General features: G+C 30.1%; 1 protein-coding gene across 3 annotated transcripts; it reads right to left on the bottom strand.

Annotated features, from left to right (window-relative positions):
• Positions 1-1,227: 1,227 nt before the first annotated feature.
• On the bottom strand, positions 1,228-24,788 carry LOC111420645 (ephrin-A1-like). Of its 3 annotated transcripts, none has more exons than XR_011641240.1 (3): positions 24,340-24,788; positions 4,806-15,883; positions 1,228-4,692 (listed from the first exon to the last, which is right to left on the bottom strand). XR_011641240.1 is itself a non-coding variant. In XM_023053680.2 (3 exons), exon 3 carries the CDS (start codon positions 15,786-15,788, stop codon positions 14,919-14,921), a length of 870 nt encoding a protein of 289 aa, XP_022909448.1. In that variant the 5' UTR covers positions 15,789-15,883; positions 24,340-24,472; positions 24,580-24,788; the 3' UTR covers positions 1,228-14,918. The 3 variants fall into 3 exon arrangements, 2 of the variants coding, with proteins under 2 accessions (XP_022909448.1, XP_022909457.1); XM_023053680.2 differs by having other exon boundaries at positions 1,228-15,883; positions 24,340-24,472; positions 24,580-24,788; XM_023053689.2 differs by having other exon boundaries at positions 1,228-15,883; positions 24,580-24,788.
• Between the last annotated feature and the right edge of the window lie 2,181 nt (positions 24,789-26,969).

Raw genomic sequence — 26,969 nt, 5'->3', positions numbered from 1 at the left:
AATAGTGACAAGTGGTAAAAGCAAAACATCTCAAAAGCAATGTAGAGTATGTGCGTCGAAAAAGATAAGAAGTAGACTAGAAAAGCTTGAAATAAAACGATACCTTTCCATCTCTTTTACTATCTTTATCGATCACCTTTTAGTCTTCCTCAATCTCATCTCTTCTCACAACTTACTCCTGCTCACCGTGTCAAACGCGATTTTCAACTCCAACTTCGATTCAACTCTTTGTTTTAGCACATTTATGTCATTTAGTCTTTTCTAAAGCTAAAAACATGTTGGAGGCTATAGAGGAGAAACTGTACGATATGCTAGAAGGAAGGAAATCGAAGTTGGTGAAAAGCTTGAAATAAAACGATGCCTTTCCGTCTCTTTTACTACCTTTATCGATCGCCTTTTAATCTTCCTCATTGTTATCTTTTCTCACAACTTCCTTCTGCCCACCGTGTCAAATAACGCGATGTTCTTAATCCAACCTTGATTCAACTGTTTATTTTAGCACATGTATGTTATTTATTCTTTTCTAAAGCTAAAAACATGTTGGAGGCTATAGAAGAGAAACTGTACGATATGCTAGAAGGAAGAAAATCGAAGTTGGTAAAAAGCTTGAAATAAAACGATGCCTTTCCATCTCTTTTACTATCTTCATCGATCGCCTTTTAATCTCCCTCATTCTCACAACTTCCTTCTGCTGATCGTGTCAAACGCGATCTTCAAATCCAACCTAGATTCAACTCTTTATTTTTGCACATTTATGTTATTTAGACTTATCTAAAGCTAAAAACATGTTTGAGGCTATAGAGGAGAAACTGTACGATATGCTAGAAGGAAGAAACTCCAAGTTGGTGAAAAGCTTGAAATAAAATGATACCTTTCTATCTCTTTTACTATCTTTATCGCCTTTTAATCTCCCTCCTTCTCATGTATTCTCACAACTTCTTTTTGCTGGCCGTGTCAAATAGATCTTCAAATCCAAACTTGATTCAATTTTTGTTTTAGCAAATTTATGTTATTCAGTCTTTTTTCAAGCTAAATACAGCAACTTCTTTTGATCTCTTAATTCATCCTCTCCTGTTACATCGCATAGATTTAATGGCATCTATGTAAATTTAATTATTTATAAAATAAACATTTCTGCCACCACAAAATATCAATCCAGTCTTGATTACCGCGCATCTACAACAAATCATTAACAGGACAGGTTATTATGAATAAAGAAAACAAACCTAAAATGGCATTTATGTATTTATATAATGTTTGTATGTATATAGAGTGCATTTACAATTGTAATACATATACAGTGTATCTTCATCTACTAAAATATAGAGTTTCATTTCGTAGATGACGTTACCGAAAAGGAAAAATAGAGCGCGGTATTTTTTTATTTTTGTTCCAGGCTCTTTTAGCTTCCGGGGGAGGGAGGGGAGTTGGCAACAAAAAAAAATAATCGGAACACGACGTATAAAAAAAATAATACAATAATAAAAGCTAGAAAACGAACGTCTTAACGTAGGTATAAATAAATAAATTGCGTTTAATTCATCGTCTTCTTCTTCCAAAAACATAAAGAGAATGATTTGTTCTCTTATTTAATAATTTGAGATTCATAAGTTAATTAAAAATTTTTTCTTTTTAATTATTTTAAATTATTTATTAATATTTATTCGTGTAGGCGTTTTTTTTTTTTGAAAAATATTTCTTTATGATTTTTCGTTTAAGGAAAACACTGCTTTTGTAAAATATACAATTTTTTGACATTGATTTTTTTATTAAATAGTTTTATCATGCACGAAAATTAACCATACACAAAAAAATATAATAAACAAAGAGCGAATTTATATCACTATGGGTCCGTTTCATACCTAATATAGATTATATTGTAGTAAAACTACATTTCTACACATGTATCGAACATTTTTCGTTCGGTATTTTTACAGGAAATTTCAAATATATACAATCATTTATTTCCGATTTTTAATTTCTTATAACCTGTCTTTTACTTTTCCTTTTTTTTAATTTTCTTTAGTTTATTAATAATAAATATAATAAGAGTCCGAGGTGTATACATTTAGAAAACTTCAATGACAGTTTGTAGTACGAAAAGAATACTGATGACTATTTTAATAATAATTAAAGATTATTTTAAAAATAAAAATAATGGGCAAGAAAAGAGCAGCACATAAATAATAATTATTTGAATATAAAAAACGAGTGCGGAATAGGAACAATTATAATATCAATAATAAATAGGCTGAAAACGTTTAATTTTCGATTTATAATCGGAGTTGTTTTTTTAGCTGCGAAAATAAGTACATAAAGAGGTAAATAATTTTCAAAAATCACAGAATAACATCTTCGTTTCTTTCGAATACTGCTTTTTTATACGGAGTGTATCGCAAAAAGTATTTACGAATCACATAAATTAAAATTAAAACGTGAAGTTCACAAATTTATCGATTTTGATTCATTTAAATTTAATTAGAACGACATCTTCAATGTTATTTCATTACAATAAATCTATGACTTCATTAAATATAAAAAAAAAATAATAATCACAAGTGTATAAAATAAAATTCGTTGATATAAATTATTATAATTACATTCGATTTCGTTTTAGGCTCAAATTTGATTCATTTAAGTTGGATTTATTTAAAATTTATTCGATAAGGCCGAATTTGTCGATGGCACTTTATAAGATTTTACTACAAGATTCAAGTTATTAATAAGAAAAATTAAGAATATAGAAGAAAAGAGAGAGCAAAAGATTTCCTTATATAAAATTGTGGCAGTTAAATGCTGGTAAATTAACAAAAAAATGAATTTGATTTAAATTTTTGATGATCAAAAATAAACATTCTGATTAAAAGAGTCCTAAATTCTTTGTTAATCGTTGATATTAAATTTAGGAAACTCTCGTAAACCATAAAAATAATAATATATTTTGTAGCACACTTCATCATTAGATTATAATATTTTGCTACTAGTTACGAAAAATTGTAACTGTTTATTGTCTATGTCGTATTTATTTTGCAATAATTACATTATTTAAATTGTTTTACTATTTAAAACAAAACTGAAATAAAAAAATTATAGAAAAGAATAAAAATATAATATGTATGTGTTATGTGTTGAGATATTTTTCTTAAAAACATTTATAATAGGAGTAATTAAAAAATAAATAATAATTAAGTAAAAGTTTGTAATCTCCCGTACAACCGGAAGTGATTAAAATCATTAAAAAAAACATTTAGAGCCATGAAGAAATATAATAAGTTTGTATTCTAAAATTTGATTAAAAAAATATTATTCTTTTTACACATTTTAACAAAGTAAGTAATTATATTCCTGGATTTTCTTGGCTCTGCATTAGTACATTAATGAAATTTTGGTGCATTTCAATATTTCAATCTAAAACGGAAGATCTGGCAACTTTAATTGATCTTTAATTGATAAACACTGAATCTTAATAAAGGTAAAGAAAAGCTGAGAGCTTAATCAAAAAAAATCTCTTTTCCCCAATTCAGGTTTTGCTTGATTGCAATGTGTTGACCAATTTTGGGTTCATATGATGTTAGTTGAATAACTTTTCCACTCATCTACTACACATTTCGTTGTATTTTGATGCGGAGGCTTAAATTTGAGTGAGCTTGATTAACAAGAGTAAAAGATGCAAAAGCCGTTTTTCTGCATAAAACGTTTTGAATCACATTCAAACGTGATAACACTTTTTTCTCTTGGATTGTTTACATGACAAACTTTCAACAAAATAAATCCTGTTCCAAATTAATTAACAACTCTACGATTACTATCACCAAAATACAAAGTATTGGATGGGGTTGGAAAAAGAACTTGCTATGTAAACTGGTCTGTAAGGAGATTCCGAACTGTAAAAGTTGTTTGGAACAATTACCTAGAGAATTTGCATCTTTCCTACAAGAACTTGAGCATTTATGTCGATATGCACAAACTAGCAGTTTTATCTTGTATATTTTATCTCTCATGAGTTCTCAATTAAGGTATAAATAAGAGTTCTGGAAAGCAGAATCAGGCAAAAAAGAAGTCAACAAATTTATTTTACGGTTAATTCATGCCCTATTATTAACAACAGGAGTGTCAAGACTAGACATTATCCAGAACAAATATTTTCCCGTCAGATTCAAGGTGGCCCATGTGATTGAAAAATACGTTATGCGCAGAAACGAACATCATGTTATAAGAAAAGCGTTAAGCTTCACAAAAGTGAAAAACACTCTCTTTCACTAGTCTAGATCTGGTGGATCTAAATCGTTAGATCTGGTGGATTAGCATGATAATTTATCTGAACCGAACCAGGGCAGATTGTCGTGGTGCAGAAATATTAGGAGAACCGAGCTCACATAAAGTGTTGATGAGCAAAGAAGACGAATAAATTCGGCATTGAAAACAAATCAATTGATGACAATATTTTTCCACAAATCTGCAAGTTCACAAAATATTTTTTCAATAATAAAACGAGTTACCGTCTTGGATTCATAGGATATTAATTATAGAGCCTTGGCTTAAGCAATATTTTGACCAATTTTGGGTTCATATGATACTAAGTTGTCTCCATTCTGAAATTAACTGTGGTTTCTTTGCGGTTGAGGTGTTATAAAATGTTGCCCAGTTTTGAGTTCAAATGGTATTAATTGTACAACCTCGGCCGCAAGCAACCTTAGTTTAATACAAAGAAAATCTACTTTCTCCATTTTAGGTTTAGCCAAAGTCGCATGTGGTCGAGGTATTGCAATGTGTTGACCAACTTCATATGATGTTAGCTGGAGAGCCTCGGCTTAATCTAAAAAAAATCTGCAGAATGAAGAAAATAGGGCTAAAACAAATTGACAATTAAATACGCTGTAAGTAAAGTCACATAAATACGCTTGAGTTTACAAATTGCATTATGAAGACGGAAGGGGTTGGAGAATACTGCATATATTTAAGACAAATGTGTATAAAACTTGCGTGATGATGCATCAAGAAAGAATGTAAATGACGTTTCCACCCTTCTAGTATACTTAGATTTGACTGAGCTTGATCGACAAGATGCGAAAGCCGTTCTGCATAAAACGTTTTGATTTGGATTACGTTTGAATCACATTCTTGATCTGCACAAGCCAGGAATTTTATCTTGTACATTTTATCTCTCATGAGTTCTCCATTAAGAGTTCTGGAAAGCCGAATCTGGAAAAAAAGAAGTCAGAAGGAATCAACAAATTCCAATTTTTGTCTAAGTTAACAGAATGCGACAAGGCGTGTTGGATGAAATGTACAAAATATCCAGAAACCTTTCTGTTATTTTTTTTAACACTGTAAGTAACAAGTTCTTAGTAGCAAAACCTAAAGGAGAATTTGTATAAGTAGATGATGAAACAAAAAAACCCAAAAATGGAAAATTCGAGATTTTGACGGAGAAAATATGTGGAAGTACGAGTCAAAAACAATTTTCTAGTTGTTCATATAAAGACTAACTATATTTAAAATTTGACCCTGAATTTTCGATTACAAAATGCTAAAGATTAAAAGGATAAAATGAAATCTATAATATGAAAGTTTGAGGATATTTTTGTGGATAAAATTAAAGAATTAAACTTATTTTATGGTTAATTCATGCCCTATTAAATCATTTAACAACAAGAGTGACAAGATTAGACATATCCGGAACAAATATTTTCCCGGCAAATTCAAGTTGGTCCATGTGATTGAAAAATACGTTATGCGCAGAGACGAACATCATGTTGTAAGAAAAACGTTAAGCTTCACAAAAGTGAAAGACACTCTCTTTCACTAGTCTAGATCTGGGGAATCAATCAATAACAATTTTTTTTCACAAATCTGCTAGTTCACAAAATATTTTTTCATTAATAAAACGAGTAACCGTTTTGGATTCATACGATATTAATTACAGAGCCTTGGCTTAAGCAATGTTGAAAATTGCTGATGAAAAAAACTTGCTATGTAAATTGGTCAGTAAGAAGATTCCGAACTGTAAAAGCTGTTTGGAACAATTATCTAGCTGGCACACGTTAAGATCGCAAAGCCACAGCAATTTGATTAATTTTGAACTTGGGCATTTATGTCGATTTGCACAAATCAGAAATTTTATCTCTCATGAGCTCCCAATTAAGAATTATGGAAAGCCAAATCTGACATCAACAAATTCCAATTTTTGTCTAGCTAACAGAATAATATTTAGAAACTTTTCTATTATTTTTTTTTAACACTGTAGGTAGCAAAATCTGAAGGAGAATTTGCACAACCTTTGATTGCAGAAAAAAAAAGTAGATGATGAAACAAACAAACCTGAAGATGGAAAATTCGAGATTTTGACGGAGAAAATATTTGGAAGTACGAGTCAAAAACTTAATCCATGCGTTTATTCAATTGATGTCAACTAATAGCAAAAGCTTTGCATCAATTTTCTGCCTGTTCATATAAAGTCTTTATTTAATATTTGAGACTCAATTTTTGTTTCCCAATAAGAGAGACTTTGGAAGCTACACATGAAACTAATTTACAAAATGCTAATGATTAAAGAGATAAAATGAAAGTTGGCAGTTTTTGTTTCAAAATCAAACTTATTTTACGGTTAATTCATGCCCTGTTGAATCATTTTACAATAGGAGTGAAAAGGCTCCGGAACAAATATTTTACTGGCAGCTTCAAGGTGAACGAACATCATGTTGTAAGAAAAGCCTCACAAAAGAGAAAGAAGGTGTATCTGGTGGACTAGCATGATCAACTCGCTAAATGAACATAATTTATTTGAAGCGACAACCCAGGGCAGAATGTCGTAGTGCAGAAATATTAGGAGAACTGAGCCCACATAAAGTGTTAATGAGCAAAGAAGAAGAATACATTCGGCATTGAAAAGATAAATTTTTAATCAATTGATAACAACTTTCTTCCAAATATCTGCAAGTTCACAACATATTTTTTATAAAACGAGTTACCGTTTTGGATTTATAAGATTAATTATAGAGCCTTGGCTTAAGCAATATTTTGACAAACTTTGGGTTTATATCATATTAAATTGTAGCGCCTCGGCCGCAAGCGACCTCGGCTTAATCCGTACAAAGTTGGCAAAGTTCTGCGGTTAAGGCGTTATAAAATGTTGACCAGTTTTGAGTTCAAATTGTATTAATTGTACAATCTAGGCCGCAAGCAACCTCAGCTTAATAAAAAAGAAATCTGATTTTTCTATTTTAGGTTTAGCCAAAGTCGCTTGTGGTCGAAGTATTGCAATGTTTTGACAAATTTTTAGGTACATATTATGTTAGTTGTAGAGCTTCGATCGCCAGCGACTTCGGCTAAACTCACTAAAATCACTTTCGGATTAAGACGAGGTTGCTTGCGGCTGAGGCGTTGTAATGTATTGAGCAGATTTTGGGTTCATACGATTAATTGGAGTGAATCGCCCATAAGCGACTTTGGCTTATTTCCAACAGAGAAACTAAACAGTCCTAATTTTGCCATTCTGAGAATTTTGATGAAGTTAAGTTTTAGAAAAACTTGGAGTATGTTTCTATTTTTTTAATCCCTTGTAGACGATTTATAGATAAAAAAATGACTTTGATTATTGAGCTTATTGTGCCCTAATGAGACATAACAATACTCTCTAGATAAGGACATAGTTATTTATGAAATATATATGCAACCAACTTCATGGAAATATTAATGATGCCACACAAAAACAAAGTGAAATTTGTAATATTAGAGTTCCAAAACATCATTAACATACGAATGAGGTAACTTATTATAGTGTGATAAATCCAGGATATTATTTTTAACGAGAATTAAGTATTATTTTTTCATGGTCCACATGCATCAGCGAAAACAAACAATTTACAATAAGCGCAGTCATTTTCCAATTATATCTAAAAATCGGAAAATTATGTAATTAACTCACTACCATTGTGGTATAATAACATACATCATCGGAAATGAGTTGGAGAAAACTAATTAAATTACTTCCAGAAGATATAAGGAAACAAATACTGGAACAGGAGTAATAGTAATAATGGGAAAAGTTTTGAAATAATTCAAACAATATTAGGTTCATTAGGAAACGTTAGTTAATTTCCCCAATCTGTGCGTGTAAAATGACGGCGCTTATTGTAATTAGTTGTGCCTATCACATTTATGTATATTATACATTTTTTTATGTAACTATTTTTATCTCTACCAATAACACATACATAAATATATACAAAAAAATACTATAAATATGGCAATTAGTTTTGATGATAAACACCTCATAATAAAGTACATGCAAACTGTCAGTGTAAAAATACCGCTTTAGCCTTACACTAAAAAAGAATGATTCTTATTCTTTTCTTCTTTCGTTTTCTTCTAATTATTTCATTTTCGGGATTTTTTATTTTCGTTCATCTTCTTATCCTCTGTCTTAATAATCGCATTATAACACAATAAAAACTAAGAAAAAAATAAAAATAGTTTCATTTCAGTCTTCACAATTATACAAGTACAGATTATTTAAATAGTCAACACTTTTCTGTTCGTTTTTATTTTTAGACGTTTTCGTTTTTTTCTTCTTTAATTTCCTTTTCTTTTATTATTATTACCCTACCAAAGAGTCAACCGACCAAAATATATAATATATATATGTAACATTTATTTTTTTTATAGTTTTTCTTTATGTTCGCGTGCGCTGCTATTGGTCACTATACTCATTTATATAATATAATTTTATTGTTAATATCTACACCAACATTTAAAAGAAAGATCTGTACACCACTTAAAGAAAAAAAGAAATAAATTCTTCTTTTTCCTTTTTTAATTCGAAAAAACGGACGACTCCTTTATTATGAAAATAATCGATATATTTATAATGTTCGAATTAAAAAAAAAATTAGTGTCATGAAAAAATTTTTTTGTTGATAGTTAATTTTGTAATAAAAATTATTTAATATTGTTAATCAAATACCAAGATAAAGAGGTGGTTTAAAAATGGTGAAAATAGAAATTAAAATTTATTTTTGAGGTACTATTTAGCGTTAAGCACAAAAATTTATTACATTTAGGAACAACAACTTAAGAAATGCCCAAAATGTGATATTTGCATAAGCTTGTGTTGTAGCTTATATAAAAATAAAGTGGCAAGCTCTTAAAAGCTATTGGAGAATGAGAAGTCTCAGGCTTTTGCATATAATGAAACTGACAAGTCAAGCTTTTTCAACTTCATACTGCATTGTTAACAATAGGAAACAAAATTTATAGATGGAGAACACTTTAAGGAAACATTTTTAGAGATGTCTTACGATCTTTTTGGTTTGTTGAACAATAATACAAGATATTTGGGAATGTTTAATTAACTGTTTCAATAAATATAACAACATATTCATAAACTACACTTTTCTATCTTCAAATTTCAAAATGAGAATAATGAAGTTTGAAAAACGCCAACAAATACATTCGCTGGGTAAATCAACAAGACATTAAAAACCTACGTGGTGGAAAAAGACGAAAAAAAATTACAGCTGAATATCATGTGTTATGTTGAAGAAAATCCGAAAATAACTTTAAATGAATTAAAACTCAAATTCCTAGGATATCATCAAAACGTTGCTTGTAAGGATTGTTGGAAATTAAATGGGATGATGATTTCCATTAAAAGATATTCGCAATCAGCTGAAAAGAGCAAACACTGAAGATAATAAATCAAAAAGACCATAATATCAAGTAGAAAGTTTTGTGCCAGCTGTAGAGGAGTAAACATTCATGTTATCGGATATATAAGAAATATGGGTTTGATTTATCATGAAATTACAATACATTGTTTTATTACTTTCCATTATCATTCAACCGTGGATACTGAAAATTCGAAATTTACCAAGTTTCTGGTTAAGACTAAACAAAAGGCAACATAGAGTCAATTAAGACTTTAACGTTGCCGATTCCGCGTAATGTGATGCATCTAAACAGTTTAGACAGTATTATTTGAAAGATTTCTTGCCATACGCAAACCCAAAAAGTTACACCAAACACTTTATGCAACTTATAGTATGTTTTTGGTGAGCAAAATTTACATTCTCATGAAATGGTCGTTTGTAATAAAGATGAAAGGGGCTTAAACTAAGTAGGTACGATGTTTATTTAGTATATTAAATAAAATTGAAGATGGAAGAATTTTGAACTCATTGAGAGAAATTTCGAGATAATTAGGAGTTATTAAAAAAATCTCGTTTGTTTATTTTCTTCGGAATACGATCATATCTTGGCCAACATTTGCATCAAGTGTTAATATGTTACAATTAAAATTGTTTTTCCCATTTTAATTTCACCAACGTTTTCTTTAAAGATTTATAGTTGTTGTTTTATAGTTGGGTATTCATTGGATTCTTTTGAATGATAAAATAAGGCAATCAATTTATTTTTAGGTGGTTCCATGCAAATTTTATGGTACATAAATGTAAATATAAGCAAATTTAATGTATCAATTAGATTTAAAAGTAAGCAAAGCATTATATAGATTCTGTTTTGATAAAAATACAAATTTTGGTATAAGAACATAAAATGTCTTAATAACAGTTATTATAAGAATGAATAGCTTTGACGCGATGTTTCTAAAGTACCACAATGCATACATCAATAATAATGACAGGTACAAACATCGATTTTTCACTCAATGAATGTTTTCAAGCAGTAAGTCAAGTTTGTAATTAGTAAGTAACAATAAGTTTGTTGCAGCAATGATAGCGGATTTGGTTTAATAAAATTTTGACGTTATATAGATGGGTTTGATTTATCATGAAATTAGAATACATTGTTTTAATACTTCCCATTAACATTCAACCGTGGATACTGAAAATTCGAAATTTACAAAGTTTCTGGTTAGGACACGCTTGTCAACGACTAACTACGTGTTTATTGCAATATTTTAATTGATGATATACATGCTCTTAACTGCTATCTGTTATAGCTTTTGGTTTATTGATTCTTAGTCTTTTTGATGATTTCGAAACATAATACTTAATCATTACGCCCAAAGCATTGTATTAAGACTTTAACGTTGCCGAATCATTTCACCTTATGTGGTGCATCTAAACAGCTTAGACTGTATAGAGTAGGAAGAGAACGCAAAAGAAGAATGAACTTACGTCATCCTCAGAATCTAAAGATATAGATATTAATACAATTTGCAAACGATAATTTTTATGACACAAGATTCAAAAATAAATGTTATTAGCGTGGGAAGCGAAATTTTGCTGTGGAAAGAAGATGACTGGAGAAAATCTTTTACAACTACTCTATATTAATCACTTTTCAAGCAGTTTATATCTTTATTTTTTGAAATAAACAATGTATATACCTGTGATAACCTGTATTTTTTGTGTTACATCCTGATTAAGTAATGTATACCAAAGGTCCATCAATTCCTAGGAGGTGGTCGAACGAACCTCAATACCCCCGAGATAGATGGACTACCAAATAAAAAAAATTGCAACTTCAAGTGTGATTAGTGAAAGAGCTGGAGATATGCTTACAATTGTTTATTAATTGATTTCAATGTGTTGTCTAGCTTGAAGCAATAAATAAGAACCAAGTTCCTGGGTCCTCAAAGAGGGTAAAGTATGGAGATAAAGACTACGAAGAAATATTGGTGAAATGGTTAGAAGAGCTTAGTTCCAGCGAAAGCGACGTAGATTCAGATAATGATTTTGTTCCAAGCGATCATCACATCGAGTCTGAAGTAGAAGCAGATGAAAATGTAGAGCCTAATACAACGGAAGATGAAGAATTACAGATTGAGGCACCAGAGTCTTCTCCTAACACAATTTTTTTCTATGGTAAATATGTCTAGAATGGTCTAAAGTACCTCCGTGCAGTAAAAACACGCGCACCTTGCATCATAGTATTGCCATAAAATGTCTAACGATACGATTGAAAAACGGTGCTGTTAGAAAAGAAGAATCAGAAAATGTATGAAATACTCTCTTCAATGAGCATGGTTACAGAATAAGATTGAAATATAAAAATGAAACATGAAAAATGTAGTATTTATATGGTGGACATTTCTTCTTTAAGTTCTTATTTACTTCAAGAATCATATAGAGAAAATCCGAATCTGTCCAGATATATTTTCGTTATACAATTAGCAATGTAATAGGTTAAACCTGAAATGGAACGCAGATTACAGAATCTTCGCATCATACGTTAGTAAAGTAAGTTAGGGAGTATTGCAAATAAAAGAAGACTATAATACTGGCGAAGAAGAAAATTTTGAAGTCAGAAAAGCATACAGAAAGTGCCCTGCGAGTAAAAGAAGAAAGACATCCCATTTTGTATTACATGTAAGATTCCCATTTGTATGGAAAGTATAAACATGTCAAAAAGAACCGGGTGCAGTTTTTTTACATTGTAAGTTGTTGTTAGAATGTTAACTGTTTTTTTATGTTTATTTAGGCTTATATCGTTACTATATGATAATATTTTTCTGGGCCGGTCATAATAATAAATAATTTTGAAACAAAATAGAAGACGTTGCAATATTTCAAAAGTACTTTAGATGAATCATCCAAAGGACGCGGAAAACTTAAAAGGCTGCCACAAGAAGAGTTTCCAATTTTGGAAGATTACTCACAAAATGTATCTATAAATTGAAACAATTTAAAAGAAAAGGCCTTACATTTTGAAAAGAAATTAAATCTTCAAGGTTTTGTTGCCAGTAATCGTTGGAAAGAAGGTTATAAAAAGAGAAATGATTTAACATTCAAAAAAATCTGTGGTTAGAGCAAATGTGTTGATAACACGGTTTGTAATGCTTGGATTAATGATTTACCTGAAATTCGAAGGGAATATGAGCCGAAAAACATTTTTAATGCGGACGAGACTGGATTATTTTTTAAATGTTTTCTTGACAAAACTATTTGTTTCAAAAACTACGATTGTCATGGTGGAAAACACAGCAAAGAACGAGTAACATTATTGTCATGAGCCAATATGCACGAGACAGAAAAACTACCATTACTTTTGATTGGATAATCAAAGAACCCAAAGTGTTTTCAAAATATTAAGATCCAAGAAACTGCGCCATCAAAAAATTATTGTTTTTATTGATAACTGCTCAACTCACAAGGACATTGATAAATTAAACAGCACCAAAGTTTCGTCAAATTGTTGTGAAACACATACTCAAATGTATGGAAGAAGAAATTTTACAAGAAATAAATTTATTGCAAGAACTGAGAAAACGATTTATTAATTAGCAATAATTGTTTCAAAAAAACCGGTTAGATGAAGAAATGGATATTGCTGAATTTCATGAAGATCAAGAATAACCACCGATAGAATGCGAACATTGGCTGACTATTACTGAAAGATGCGAAGATTAGATCACTGCGTGGGATTTCATAAACGTGGATACTGGTTTAAGTATTTGCGGATATAAAAATGATGACTAAAAACTTGAATCAAAATGAACAAGATGTTGAAGAACCAGAAGTACAAAATCCTGTAATAACCAGAGCGAAACCACGAAAAGCTATGAATGTTTTACAATCTTTTTTTGAAGGCCGATTAGAAACAAATTCATCACCATGTTTTTAATTTATTAAAATTTTATTTATTTTTGATTCCATAAAAAACCTCTGTATGTGGGATTGCGATTTTTATAACTGCGATTTTGGATTACTGGGACACTTCTATAAGTGGGTTTTTAAAGTTGTTCCCCAGAGATCCCACTTATCCATGTCGGACTGTATAATAAGTTTGTTGCAGCAGTTATAACGGAATTAATTTAATTACATTTAGACGTTGTGTATAGTGAATATTAGAAATGAAGTTGAGTTGGTTGGAATTGACCACTTCTTAGACAAAGATAATCAACACAAAAAAGCTCTCTAATTTGGATGAAAATATCTCAATCACCAACGCATTATTCTTTACTATGAGAAGCTCCATGTAGTAGAAAAAATCAATTAGATTTAATTTCTAAAGGAACAAATTTCCGTTTTTGACGGAGTTGTAGTCGATTTAAGATTAAAAGCACCATATCAAGGATTCAAAATATGATTTGATAATTTTTTAATCAATTTTTCCTCATTTGGAGCCATCCAACTCATTGATAACCTTGTTCAATATAAATAAAAATAGTGATTGCATGCATTCACTTACTCATTGGAGCTGTATTTTTTTTTAAGAATTTTTCTAACTTTGGACCAATATATACTTTTATAACATAATATTTATTAATAAAAGATTTATTGTTTACCTGCAGGGAATTTAGTTGGTATATATGTATAAACTTTTGTGCTTAACTTTTAGTCTTAGTCCAAAAATTCCATTTTTAAACAATTTTCTGCAATATTAATCCAATTATAAAAAAATTCTTTATAAACATTTCCTTTTTGCAATTTTCTTCCTTTGGCAGACTAAAATTAAATCACCTCTAAATAAGAGTATTCAAACATTATTATGTTTTAGATAGATTCACCTTAAATTTCTTTCATTTTTAAAAAAGACTAACCAAAAACTAAAATCATGGCACTGTTTTTTTTTTAATTGATCATCCTATTATACCATTTCAAAACGGAAATATACGTAATTATACATTTTCCCGTTTTAATCGTACACACTCTTATTTATTTTAATATTCTTGCATTATAAAAAATTAGGATGGGTTTATATTTTTATTATTATTTTTTTTTACTTATTATTTCATTATTTCACGACACCATTTCTTTTTTTTTCTTTTTTGAAAATTTTCCAGTCCCGTAATAATATTAATTATTATTAATAATTATTATTACCTTAATTTTTTTTAACTCAATTTCTTTAAATAATAATAACCATTATTATTATTAAATAATCACACCGATAGGCCGCGTACACACCGAGAGAGACACACTCACAACAAAAAGAAAAACAAATTATTCGTTTCATCGTAACGCGAATATAATCGCGAGCATTGCGATAAACACAACGGTGCTCGCATGACAACTATGAGCACTCAAAGTGAGTTCTTCACTTTTTAAGACATCATTCGGATGTTTATCGTAAGTTTTAAATTTCTTCGTGGTACTCATCGTCGAAGTTGAAGATGTGGATGTCGTCGTCGTTGAAACGGTCGTTGAGATCGTGGATGGTGTTCTCAGCATAGGTGGTATTGAAGACCAGACTGGTCTTGTAATTGTCACGGATGGTTGTTGTTGTTGTTTTATTGTTGTATCGTAAGCGGCGGGCGCCCAAACTTTAAACACCATTTTCATGTTGTGGGTTGAACAACGCCCCCCGATTCTTCGATGAAGATCGTCGGAAGTCGACGTTGATATAAAATAATAATCATGGCCAGGTAAAAATTCTAAACCACCAGGTTGCGGTGTAAAAGGCCTAAAAGTAATCGTAAAATACATTAGTTTATACGGCTTATCGCAAACTGCTATTATCCGAGGATTAGGATTCGTTATCCGACACGTTTCGTATTCATCTTTCGAAACGTTATAAATAATATATTTTTCCATATCGTCTTCGTTTTTTGTGTGTGGTGTGTAAACGGGACAAATTAAGTTGACTTGATCGAATTCGAATTTCGAATTGTCTCGATTTACGTCGATCACGTTATCGGTGTTGTCTATTCTGAAAATTGGGTTAGACGAGTTCCAATGAATCGTGTAAAATTTTGCGTTGCTCGGTTGAGTAGCGTCTACGATTCCATCTAATAATAATAATATTAGAAGGGTTGTTAATGCCATTCTACTCATTCTGTTGCACGTTTGCCAATTCATCGTTGATGTTTTCATTATCATCATTGCACTTCCCGTGGTGATGTTTCGAACTGAAGTTCGTGTAGAGTCGTCGAACGTATTCACATTGCCCGTTGATCCATTTCGGATTCAATCATAATCTGAAAAGTTTCTTTAATTAATAACGTGATTAATAACATTTTTTAAGCTTAAAGTAATCAAAAATGTTTTAAAAAAGTAAATTAAGGCACGGTATATTCATCTATCAGTAAACTATTAGGAGTAAGTAAGTACTTTTCAGTTATATTTACTGGTAAGATTAATTCGGGTATATTCACGCTATTCATTCTTAAATGAACTTACTTTTGAGAACAAAACGTTTTCAAAACAAATGTATATGGTCAATTATTTCAGTAGAGTTGTTTTTAATTGTTTTGTTCTTGTTTTCAACAAAATGAAGGAGATAAAGAGAAACGAGAGATCCTCAAATTTTACAGCAGTAGAAATATTAAACCTTGTTAAAGGACTAAGGACACTCTTATTAACACTTTGGGAAATTTTCATACTCATATTGCAAGAAATTGATTTTATACGAATTTTTAAAACTTAATCGGCGAGAATTGCAAAATTCGAAGAAATTGTCGATTATTTCAAAAATTTATTTCTCAAGAACTACAACTGATTTTTTAAAACGGTTTTTTGCATTAAAAAGAGGATACTTTAATTAATAATGGGTGATATTTCCACAAGGATCCTTCAAGTAATTAATTTTATAGCGAATTTTGAAAATTATTGATGAAAATTGCAACATCGAAAATTTTATTAAAACTTCAAATATTGTTTTCTCAAAAACTAAAAGTTATTTTTTAAAACGTGTTAGTTCATTGGAAAGAGGGCACTCTTATTAACACTTTGGGAAATTTTCATACTCATATTCCAAGAAATTGATTTTATACGAATATAACTAATATATTTTTAACGAATTAACTATCGGGTATCCGACCGGATTTTTAAAATGGTCGGATACTGGATATCCGTCCCACCACTACTTGTAGACCTCATTGTGAAATATTCAAAAACGATTGAAAACAAAAAAAATTGATGCTGTCATTGAAAATGAAATTGGCTGACGAATGCAATGCCATAAATTAAGTATAAAGGAATCAAAGAAACATTAAAAAAGAAAAAAATCTGATAATCGGTTAGAACTTTATAAAACTGGTGGCGGTAATGCTAAAAATATTACATTTATGGATTATGAAGAAAAATTATTAAGGGCCGGTTGTACAATATATCAATAAACATCCCGGCAGCGTTATCTGGGAGATAAGTTAGTTTGTACTGTATTACAATGTACGGATATTTTTGTTGGCGAGATTATCGGCAGGATAACTTATCGGGTACTCAGCGGTGCCGATAAGACAGTTATCCGCCAGATATATATGGTTACCAAGGATTTTGTATAAAAACTTCCTATACGTAGGTTATCAGCGTTGTCGTGAAATAGTATATTAAAAAACAAGTTTCGACACGCTTGAAATGCACGAATTCAAGCTGAAAGCATAAGTAAATTTTGACAATGTAGGAAAATAGGTATGTAGCAGTTGGTAACACCGTAACACTTGAAAATAGAAATTTGACTTGACAATTAGAAATTGTCAAAACACAAAATGTATTCACCTGAAAAAAATTTTTCATGTACACCTCCCAAAATAAGAGAAATTGCTCAATGTCCTCATCATTGTGGACTTTGTATTCGATGCTAAGAACGTGTTTAAACATCCATAGGCAAAAATTGTCACATTGACAAGTAGAAAAATTAATGACCCAATGTCACTAACTTGAACTGGTTCCATAAAATATTACTAAAATTTCATTACGGCACTCTTTTGAGTATAGTTCATTTTTTTTCTATAATACCTGCCAAATTGTTGTAAAGTTGGCAAAATTAACAGGGAGTTTTGTTTTATTATGTTTTGAAATAAATATGTCACACTGACTTTTAGCTTTCGTTATTCAAAAAAAAAGGTGCTTAAAAAATGTTGTGGGGTGTTTATTTGCCATTTATTTACCTAGAAAAGGTGTTTTGTTCTATTTAATTCTAATTAATTTTACTTTGTTAAAATCGTATTTGTCTAAAAATTTATTAGTATTTTAACCTCAACTATTTAGTTACTGAAAATGTTACTAAAACTCAGGAAAACAACATAAATTTTATAAGACAACATAAATTTTGTAAGGGTCTTAGATAATACCAACAGAAACCCTAAAAAATTTACATTGACAAGTATTATAGAAAAAAAACGAACTATACTGTAATAGCTTTCATTACCGTCGCGAATTACAAAAAAAATGTTTAAACAATTGTTATTATTGTCAAAATCATAGTTCAAATTTCAAAGAAAGACATTAGCGTTACCAATCTATGGCACAAATTACTAGAAATGGGGAAAAATACTACCAACCGACTCTTAATTCGCTTATAGCAATGATACCGACAGCGAAACAGTTTCTACAACAGCGAATATCTTTATCCTCTCGATAAGTTTATCAGCCGGATAATTATTAGATATTGTACAACCGGCTGTAAATGTATTAACGCACATTGAGTTCATTTTTTTTCTATAATACCTGTCAAATTGTTGTAAAGTTGGCAAAATTAACAGGGAGTTTTGTTTTATCATGTTTTGAAATAAATGTCACACTGACATTTGAGCTTTCATTATTCAAAAAGTCAAAAGTAATAAAATTAAAATAAAATGAACACAAGAAAAAAAACGCAACTTATTGGGGGTCGACCTAAAACGAATTTGCCATTTATTTACCTAGAAAATATGTTTTGTTCTATTTCATTAGTTTGTAGCACGTTTTTACAATAAGTATGTCCTTCGTTATTTATCTAAAAATGTATTAGTATTTTAACATCAATTATCTAATTACTGAAAATGTTACTAAAAATCAGGAAAACAACATAAATTTTATAAGCGTTGTATACCAACAGAAACCGTAAAAAATTTACCTTGACAAGTATTATAGAAAAAAAAACGAATTATTCCTATTCAAACGAACTTTAAAATGGTATATAAAAGTGTTTTAGTTTTTTTGGTCCCTGCTGGTGAAATTCAACAGCACTTTAGTCCTGCAATTTTGCAAGTAGTAATCCCAAGTGAAGGGGAAAATATCATTCTTGGCCAAAATGCTCCACATAGCCCAGATAACTTTTTAAACTTCTATGCAATGTTTCGCCTCAACCTTTCACATTTTTAGTGAATGTGTTATAGAAGAGCTACCTTTGCCATCGACTTATACAAAAGAAAAATTGGAAACAAATTACAGACAAATTGTTGAAGGTAAGCTGAATCTTATTTTGATATATCTAGGCACGTAAAAATGTACTTTACAGAGGAAAAAGAAAATGTACCTTGGACACCATCATTACAGTCCACCACCACACCAACTACACTCAGAGGTACTAAACGAAAAAGGTAAGATAAGCAATGAAACTGTTGCAAAAAAATTTTCCTCTGTGGCTGATTCCAGACAAAAATTGGTGCAGATCCAAATGCAAAATGTCAAATTAGAGAAAGAAATTAAAGAAAAAAAGTTGCAACTAATTCAAAATCAAATTGTGAATGAAGAAGAGGCCCACCAATTGGATATGAAAATTAAACATTTGCAATATAAAAAATTGTTGGAAACAGAGCTTAGATTAGTTAAATGGATTCGCTTTCAGCTTTTATTTGCTGAAGGACTTGCATTGACGTGCATACCAGGTTTTTTATTATTTTATGTTTTTATTATTAATAAATAATCTTTTTTATGTCACTCATTTTAATATTCAAATCACAAAACATTCTATATTGGTATAATTAAAAATTGAAAAAATAGAAATTAATAGTTATTTATTGTGTAAGTGTTTTAGACAGCATTTTATTTAAACAAGAATGTTTAAACGCGAGAACGAAGCTCAAGCGTTAAATTTTCTTAAGTGAATAAAATGTATATAAAACACGCATGCAATCGAAATGCAAATTTGGCAGAATCGCCAAAATTTCATGTGATGTTATCAAAAAATGGTTTGACATTTCACTCCGACAGCGGCTGTCACCTCAAAAATCATTACAATTAACTAAAACAACATTGGAATGTGTTGAATTGTTGCTATTTATTTTCGATTGTTTATCGACTCCAGTTGTAACATATTTGTAAAAGTGTAAAGGTTGTAAAGGTAAAGTTGGTGAAAAATGGAAGAAAGTGATATGACGAATAATAAATAGAATTTGATTGATTTAAGATTGTATTTTTCATTGTTCCATTAGCGGAATAAAGTAACTTTATTCCACTAGTGGATAAAGTGGTACTTTATACGGTTCATAAGTGTGGATAAAACTTCAATTATAAGGTGATTGTGGATAAAGTACTTTATTACAAAATAGATGATAAAATAGTGAACTATAAATTTTTAACATATTTTAGAAATGGTCTATGAAAATTATTTTCTGCATTTTCCTTAACCGCTTGCCTTACTAGCCCAGATTATGAATCTAGTGAAGAAAAATTTGTGTTGGAAGATGAGATAGAGCAGTCGAGAAGTAGTTCCTCAGAAGATGAGATAGCGGATATGGAAAGCGACGACTATGAATACGAAAATTTCTTGTTAGAAACCAGAAAGTGGTGCGAAATTGATAGAACGTTGCCAATATCTCGTGCACCTCCTCGTTTCCCATTTCAAGGTAAATATTCATCAATGTTGTGTAATAAAAAAGTTACATTCTACATATAATGTATTACAAGTACCCCAGGAATTTCGCCAATTATAAACTTGAAAGACGACATAAATAACTGTACGTTGCAGTACTTTAATCTATTTTTCGATGATCCATTAGCGAAGGAAACTTCTCTTCAAACTAATATACAATACGCTAACCAGGTTAGGATTGAGGGTAACGTCAAGTGCCAATGGCGAGATGTAACTACAAATGATATTCGTCTTTTTGGCGATCAATATAATATAAAGCGTGGTAAAGAAACCAGATATCCAAGAGATTATTGGGGTAGAAATCCCATCACTCCATTCTTTAGGAAAGTGATGACATACAAAAGGTTTGTAGAGATAAAGCAGTACCTTCACTGTTCAAGTAATGCAGATTATGATCCTGAAAATCATCCTAGCCCTAAGCTAAATAAAATATGAATTTGTATACTGCAGAGAGAGACATTACAATCGATGAGAGTCTTCTTCTGTATAAAGGCAGATTAGGCTGGGTACAGTACATACCCATGAAGAGAGCACGATTTGGCATAAAGTCTTATATGCTATGTGAATCTAAAAGTGGATATGTGTGGGGATTTATCATTTATACCGGAAAAGGTACTCATTTTGATAATGATTATAAAAATTTGCCAATCGCTTCTCAAGTAGTACTGACATTGGTAAAACCACGACAACTTTTACACGTCACAACAATTATCACAAGACAATAGCTAGCTGTATTGAAGAATTCGTGCTAGAACGGGATGTCAGCTGGAAAAAGAACAACGTCATTGAAGTATTTTTTTTGTGTAAATGATAAGAAGTTTAGTGTGTGTCGTACTTATTTTCTTAACACCTTAAATATATCCCAAACCTATGTACTTAACGCATTATCGAAACGACAAGTGGTGGCATCGTAATACCTGATCAAAGGGGTAAACATGAACCCTCAAACAAAATTTCCTTACATGTAAGAAACAATATCACACTATTCTAGAAATAAATCTCACAGAAAGTACTTAGGCAGCTATCTCAAAATTTCAATGATATATCGCTGGTTTTATGAAGAATGTGTAAGAAACCAAATTCCTAAAAAAGATACTCCCAAGCAATGGCTGTATACTGAAATGTTCAATTCGGAATTTAATTTATCCTTCAAAGAACCAGGGAATGATAAATGTGATGGATATGTTGAATCTGCGTCCCTGAAAGAACGTCGTGTATTACAAACGAACTACGACGCACATCTTGATGCAGATAATCGGTATAAATTAAAGCGACAGAATAAAGAGGCTACAAAACGGAGACGAACACGAAAATACGGTCGGTGGATTTACAAAAATGCTTACCCACTCCTCTATTAACGAATGCTCAGAGTTTCTATTCTTTAAAACTATGGACTTTCAATTATACAGTTTATGATGCAACAGAGAAAATAGGATATTGCTTCACCTGGGATGAATTATAGCCAAAACGAGGTAGAAATGAAATGGCTTCATGTATTCTGAAATACATTAATGTAAATGTAAAAGAGTCTGTGGAAAAAATTGTTATGTTTTGCTGAAGCCTTCCATATCCCCTTCACATGGAAGGGGATACAAAAAAAACATCCCCCAAATTTTCTCTAATAACTGGCATTGGCAACAGCTTTTAAGACTTTGTGGTAATAAAATTGAAGTAGCGAAAATGGAAACCATGGACTTTAAGAATTTTAATCTCTTATCTGAAGAATCCGGATTTTACTTTTACAATAATAAAAAAAAAACTATAAATAATCAAAACTTTTTCATATTTTCAAATTTTTAAGAGAAACACCTGGAGTATTATATTTTAAAACAGATTTTAATCAAGAAAATTTTAAACAAGTTGATTTCAATAGATCCACTAAAAGACTAACACGCAAAGAGAAAAGTACTGTTAATTCTAAGGAAGTTATTGCTGCTGAAACCAATAAGAGAGACACTAAAACCTATTTCAACTAAAAAGTATAATGATTAGCAAAAGTTACTGACATGGGTACCTAAAAGATTCCATGAATACTTTAAAAACGTTCCACATGGTAACCTCATTAAATCATATTTTTAGTGTTTTTTTGCCTTTTGTTACCCTTTATTAATTAGTTATAAATGATATGAATTAGTTTTTGTTCTACAAAATTGCAATTCTACAAATTTCCATTGTTCTACCATGGGTTTTTAACAATAATTAAGTATCAAGATGCCACATATCTATAAATTAGTAGAAGCTAAACAATATTAAGTCACGAGATAGAATCAAAGAGTATCAACTATTTTAAAATTATTTAAAAAAAATAATGTAGGAGGTTTGTAATTATAAGCTTTAGTTATATTCCAAAATTATAACTGGGAAAATAATAACCCAAGCTCTCCTGTTACAAGAGTAATTAGTTTGAAAAACATCATTGTTCAAAATCTTCAAATTGCTAAAATTTAAAAAATGTCACTTAATACTGTTTGGCTCTGATATATTGAATCTCCTCTTCCAAATATCCTCTCAACAACATTTCTTGTTGTTATATGAAATTCTTAATATCTGTTTTCAGCTTCATTCTGTGGATTGTTTATAGATGTCATTAAATATTGGCATTGTGGATATACACCACAATAAAACATTGTCTCCCATTTCATCAGATACAAATCTAGCTTTTATTCTTGAATTATCAAAAATATTTGCATCATGTGATGATCCAGGCGATTTATAAAAATTTCAACATTTTTTCCACCTACAACAATTCAAATAAACATTACTGAATATTATTTTATTATTAACTCACCTAGAGATTGAAGCTGTATATATGTACCATTTATAGCACCTAAGACTTTTGGAAAATAGGTAATTTGGAAGAACTTCAACATTGATTCCATTTTTCTTGCTCATTTCTTGGCATATATATGTACTGGTCTCTCAACTGATATATAAATTCAGTTGCAATTCAGCTTTATAATTAATCAAGCTGTAGTCTTTATGTACATTTACAAAATCGCCCACAGCAATATAAAAACTTTCAATAGCATAAAACCTTATAGTTAATAAAAATTGTTCCATTGGTGTTATTCCTAATATAAAAATATTATGCTTGTTTAAACAGTAGATCTGCTAATATTTAATTAATTGGTTTTGATTTAAATTTTTGAAGGACCTTGAAGATGTATTAAATAAATATATACTTACCTTGTTCTTCTATGTTCTAATTGGTGTTGAATATTGGGTAGAAAATCCAATACAGTTTCTTTATTCAAGCAAAAACGATTAAAAAATTCTACTTTGTCCATAGCAGTGAAATGATTAGAATGTTAAAATCTATTTCGAGTGTTTCTATAAGATAAGATTTCTTCTTCTATAAGAATATCGTCAATAATGTCTTTTTGAATTTTATTTAAAAAAAAACCTAACCTTAGTAAATTAACCCTCTGGTAGGTATCATTAACAGACAGATTAACTTTACCAAGAGGTGAATATACAATTATTCTTACAAGTACATCTTATTCTGTCAGCTAACACTAAAAGACACTTTACTTGAAGATGAATATACCAGGCCTTAAACATCAAAATTTGTATAGGCAATATAACCTGATAATGAACCTCGTTTTTTTATTGGCCACAAATAAAAAACATAATTTGCAATAAAAATTCTGAATTAATTAACCTTTGATTAAGATAAACGGTAATAAAAAAAAGCATGCCATGAATGAAATTGTTTAAAAACAAAAAAATAAAACAAAGAATACTTGATTTCTACAATCAAGTTATCCATGTTTTATTAAATTTCTTTAAAATTTGATTTCGAAACAAAAACGAAACGATAGATATAACAACATGAAAAAAAAAGAAAAACGTGTTTACCTGACATAAAAGAGATTGTATACCATTATTTATAATATCTCTTACATATCGTATTCCCCATATATTAAAGTATTGTTGCACTACGAAGAACGACGATCGTTGTAAAACGCGAAAAACAATAAAATCAACGCACCTGGTTGTCGTCGGTAGACAGAAACATCCAATCAATAAATCAAATTACCATTAATAAAAAATATATATGTACAAAGGTGAATGATAAGACATGTTGAATTAAGTTACCTATTGTTAAAGTGTGCGGTTCGCAAACCGAAAAACAACGGGCATTTTAACAGAAAAATAACTCACTCACTACACGTAATGTTCGTCCGTACACTATTTCATCCAATACACAACATTTCCGTACAAGATTTACACCGGGGTTACGCAAAAAATGTTATGAAAACATAACGTAAAGTTACTGATCACGGCTACATTCCATTGCCATTTTGTCACTGGTCCAGCTTCAGTAGCGACTCACGTGCTGACATCTATTTATTTCAATCATAATCATGATGAATTGAAAAATTTATAGAAATCTTTCTTATCCATTAAAAATAATTCCACAATAACATTTTTTTCATAATTCTTATTATTATTAACATTAAAATGCTTCATATTAATTATCAATATTTATAAAGAGATACATAAGAATTTTCGATTTGTATTTGATGCAACTTCAGATTCTAATAAAGCGATTTTCATTACCAACATCAACCTCGTTTTTATAATATAATTTATTTAGTAAATAAACTACCTTATTGTAATTACATTGAATGATTATTTTATATTAATAATTATAAATAGATGAAAGAAAAAGTAACTCAAGGAACCTAAGTGCTGCCATCTATTTATTTCAAGTATAGTCGTGTTAAATTCGAATTTTTATTATTTTTTAATTTAATTTATTGTTTATTTAGTAATAAACATTATATGCTTCATCATTGTAATTAAATTGAATATTTGTTTTATGTTAATAATTATAAATATGTAGTTGAAAAAAATAACATCTATTTATGTACATATGTCAAGTATAGTCGTGTTAAATTCGATTTTTTTTATTTTTTAATTTAATTTATTGTTCATTTAGTGATGAACATGGTATGATTCACCATTTCAATTAAATTGAATGTTTGTTTAATATTAATTATTATAAATAGTAAAAATAAAAAATAAGATAAGGACGGCGAGTGCTGCCATCTATTTATGTCAAGAATAGTCGTATTAAATTCGAAATTCTTTTCATTTTTTAATTCAATTTATTGTTTATTTAGTAAGAAATAGTCAAAAAAAGTCTTGGATCAATAGTCAAAGAAGCATCAGGAAACTTAGACGCAGAAGGCACCAGTTTTTGAGGAATTTTTGGGTTGAACAGGGTTTCTGATCAACTTAATTCGAATTGCAAAGCATTCCTTGTTATTTAAATCAGCAAATAAAAAAAGAAAACATTTTTACAATTTGCATTTTTCTGGAAACCAGGTTTTGCAGGATTTTTTTGCTAGATTTGGGTTGAACAGAATTTCTGATCAGTTTAATTTGGGTTTTATAGCATTCCTTATTATTTAGAACAGCAAATCAGGAAATAAAACATTTCTGTCAATTTATACTTCTCTGGAAACCAGGTTTTGCTGATTTTTTTTGTAAGATTAGGGTTGAGAAGAATATCCGATCAATTTAATTTGGATCGCATCGCATTCATAGAACTAGTTAACATAGTTGTAGTGTTAGTTCTAGTTTTACACTAGCACTATCACTAACAGAAACCTAGAACTAGAATCATTCGGGTTTAGCCGTCTTTCAAGACGTGCGACTAAATCCGAATGTTTCTAGTTCTAGGTCTAGTGTTAGTTCTAGTTTTACACTAGCACTATCACTAGAACTAACACAATACCTAGAACTAGAATCATTCGGGTTTAGCCGTCTTGAGAGACGTGCGACTAAATCCGAATGTTTCTAGGTCTAGTATTAATCCTAGTTATAATTGTTATTCAGCGTTTGATTGTGGGATATTTTAATTGGACGAAAAGTAGAACTAACACTAGAACCAGAATGGCCAGAATTAGAAACATTCGGGTTTAGCAGTGCGTATCTTAAGACGGACGAAAACTCAAGATTGTCATAATGACGTCACCTTTTCCAAGCAAAACTTTTCCTCTGCAAAACTACCTGTACTATTAAGCTATGTTGCATTTTATGTGGGACAGTGCAAGTTCACAGTAGTTTCGTAACTATGGTTACTGCATTTATACAGGGTGATTCAAAAAACCGCTGACAGACTTCTAGGGCAGGTAATACAACAAAAATTAAGATGAAAAGTCTTAATATACATGAGGTCCCAAATGCTTCCTTAACGAGATATAGCGCGTCAAAGTTTCTTTCTTCATATTTTCAACGCCTCTGCTAATTTTATCAAATTTTATTAAAAGTAACGTAATTACTTATTAATACGGATCTGATGTCATAAAATTTATAACACGCTCATTCGGTCGGATACAAAAGTTTATCAGAATTTGTAAACGTGTGTTATTAAAGAAAAAATTGCTAAAGGTATTAAGTAAATTTGATTGCATTAATGTTGAAATTTCCATGAATTAATCTAATCGCCTAATAATATACAGGGTCTTCTAATTAAT

The sequence above is a fragment of the Onthophagus taurus genome, chromosome 7 (assembly GCF_036711975.1).
Source record: "Onthophagus taurus isolate NC chromosome 7, IU_Otau_3.0, whole genome shotgun sequence".
Taxonomy (NCBI): Eukaryota; Metazoa; Arthropoda; class Insecta; order Coleoptera; family Scarabaeidae; genus Onthophagus; species Onthophagus taurus.
This window is presented reverse-complemented; position numbering and strand designations above follow the sequence as displayed.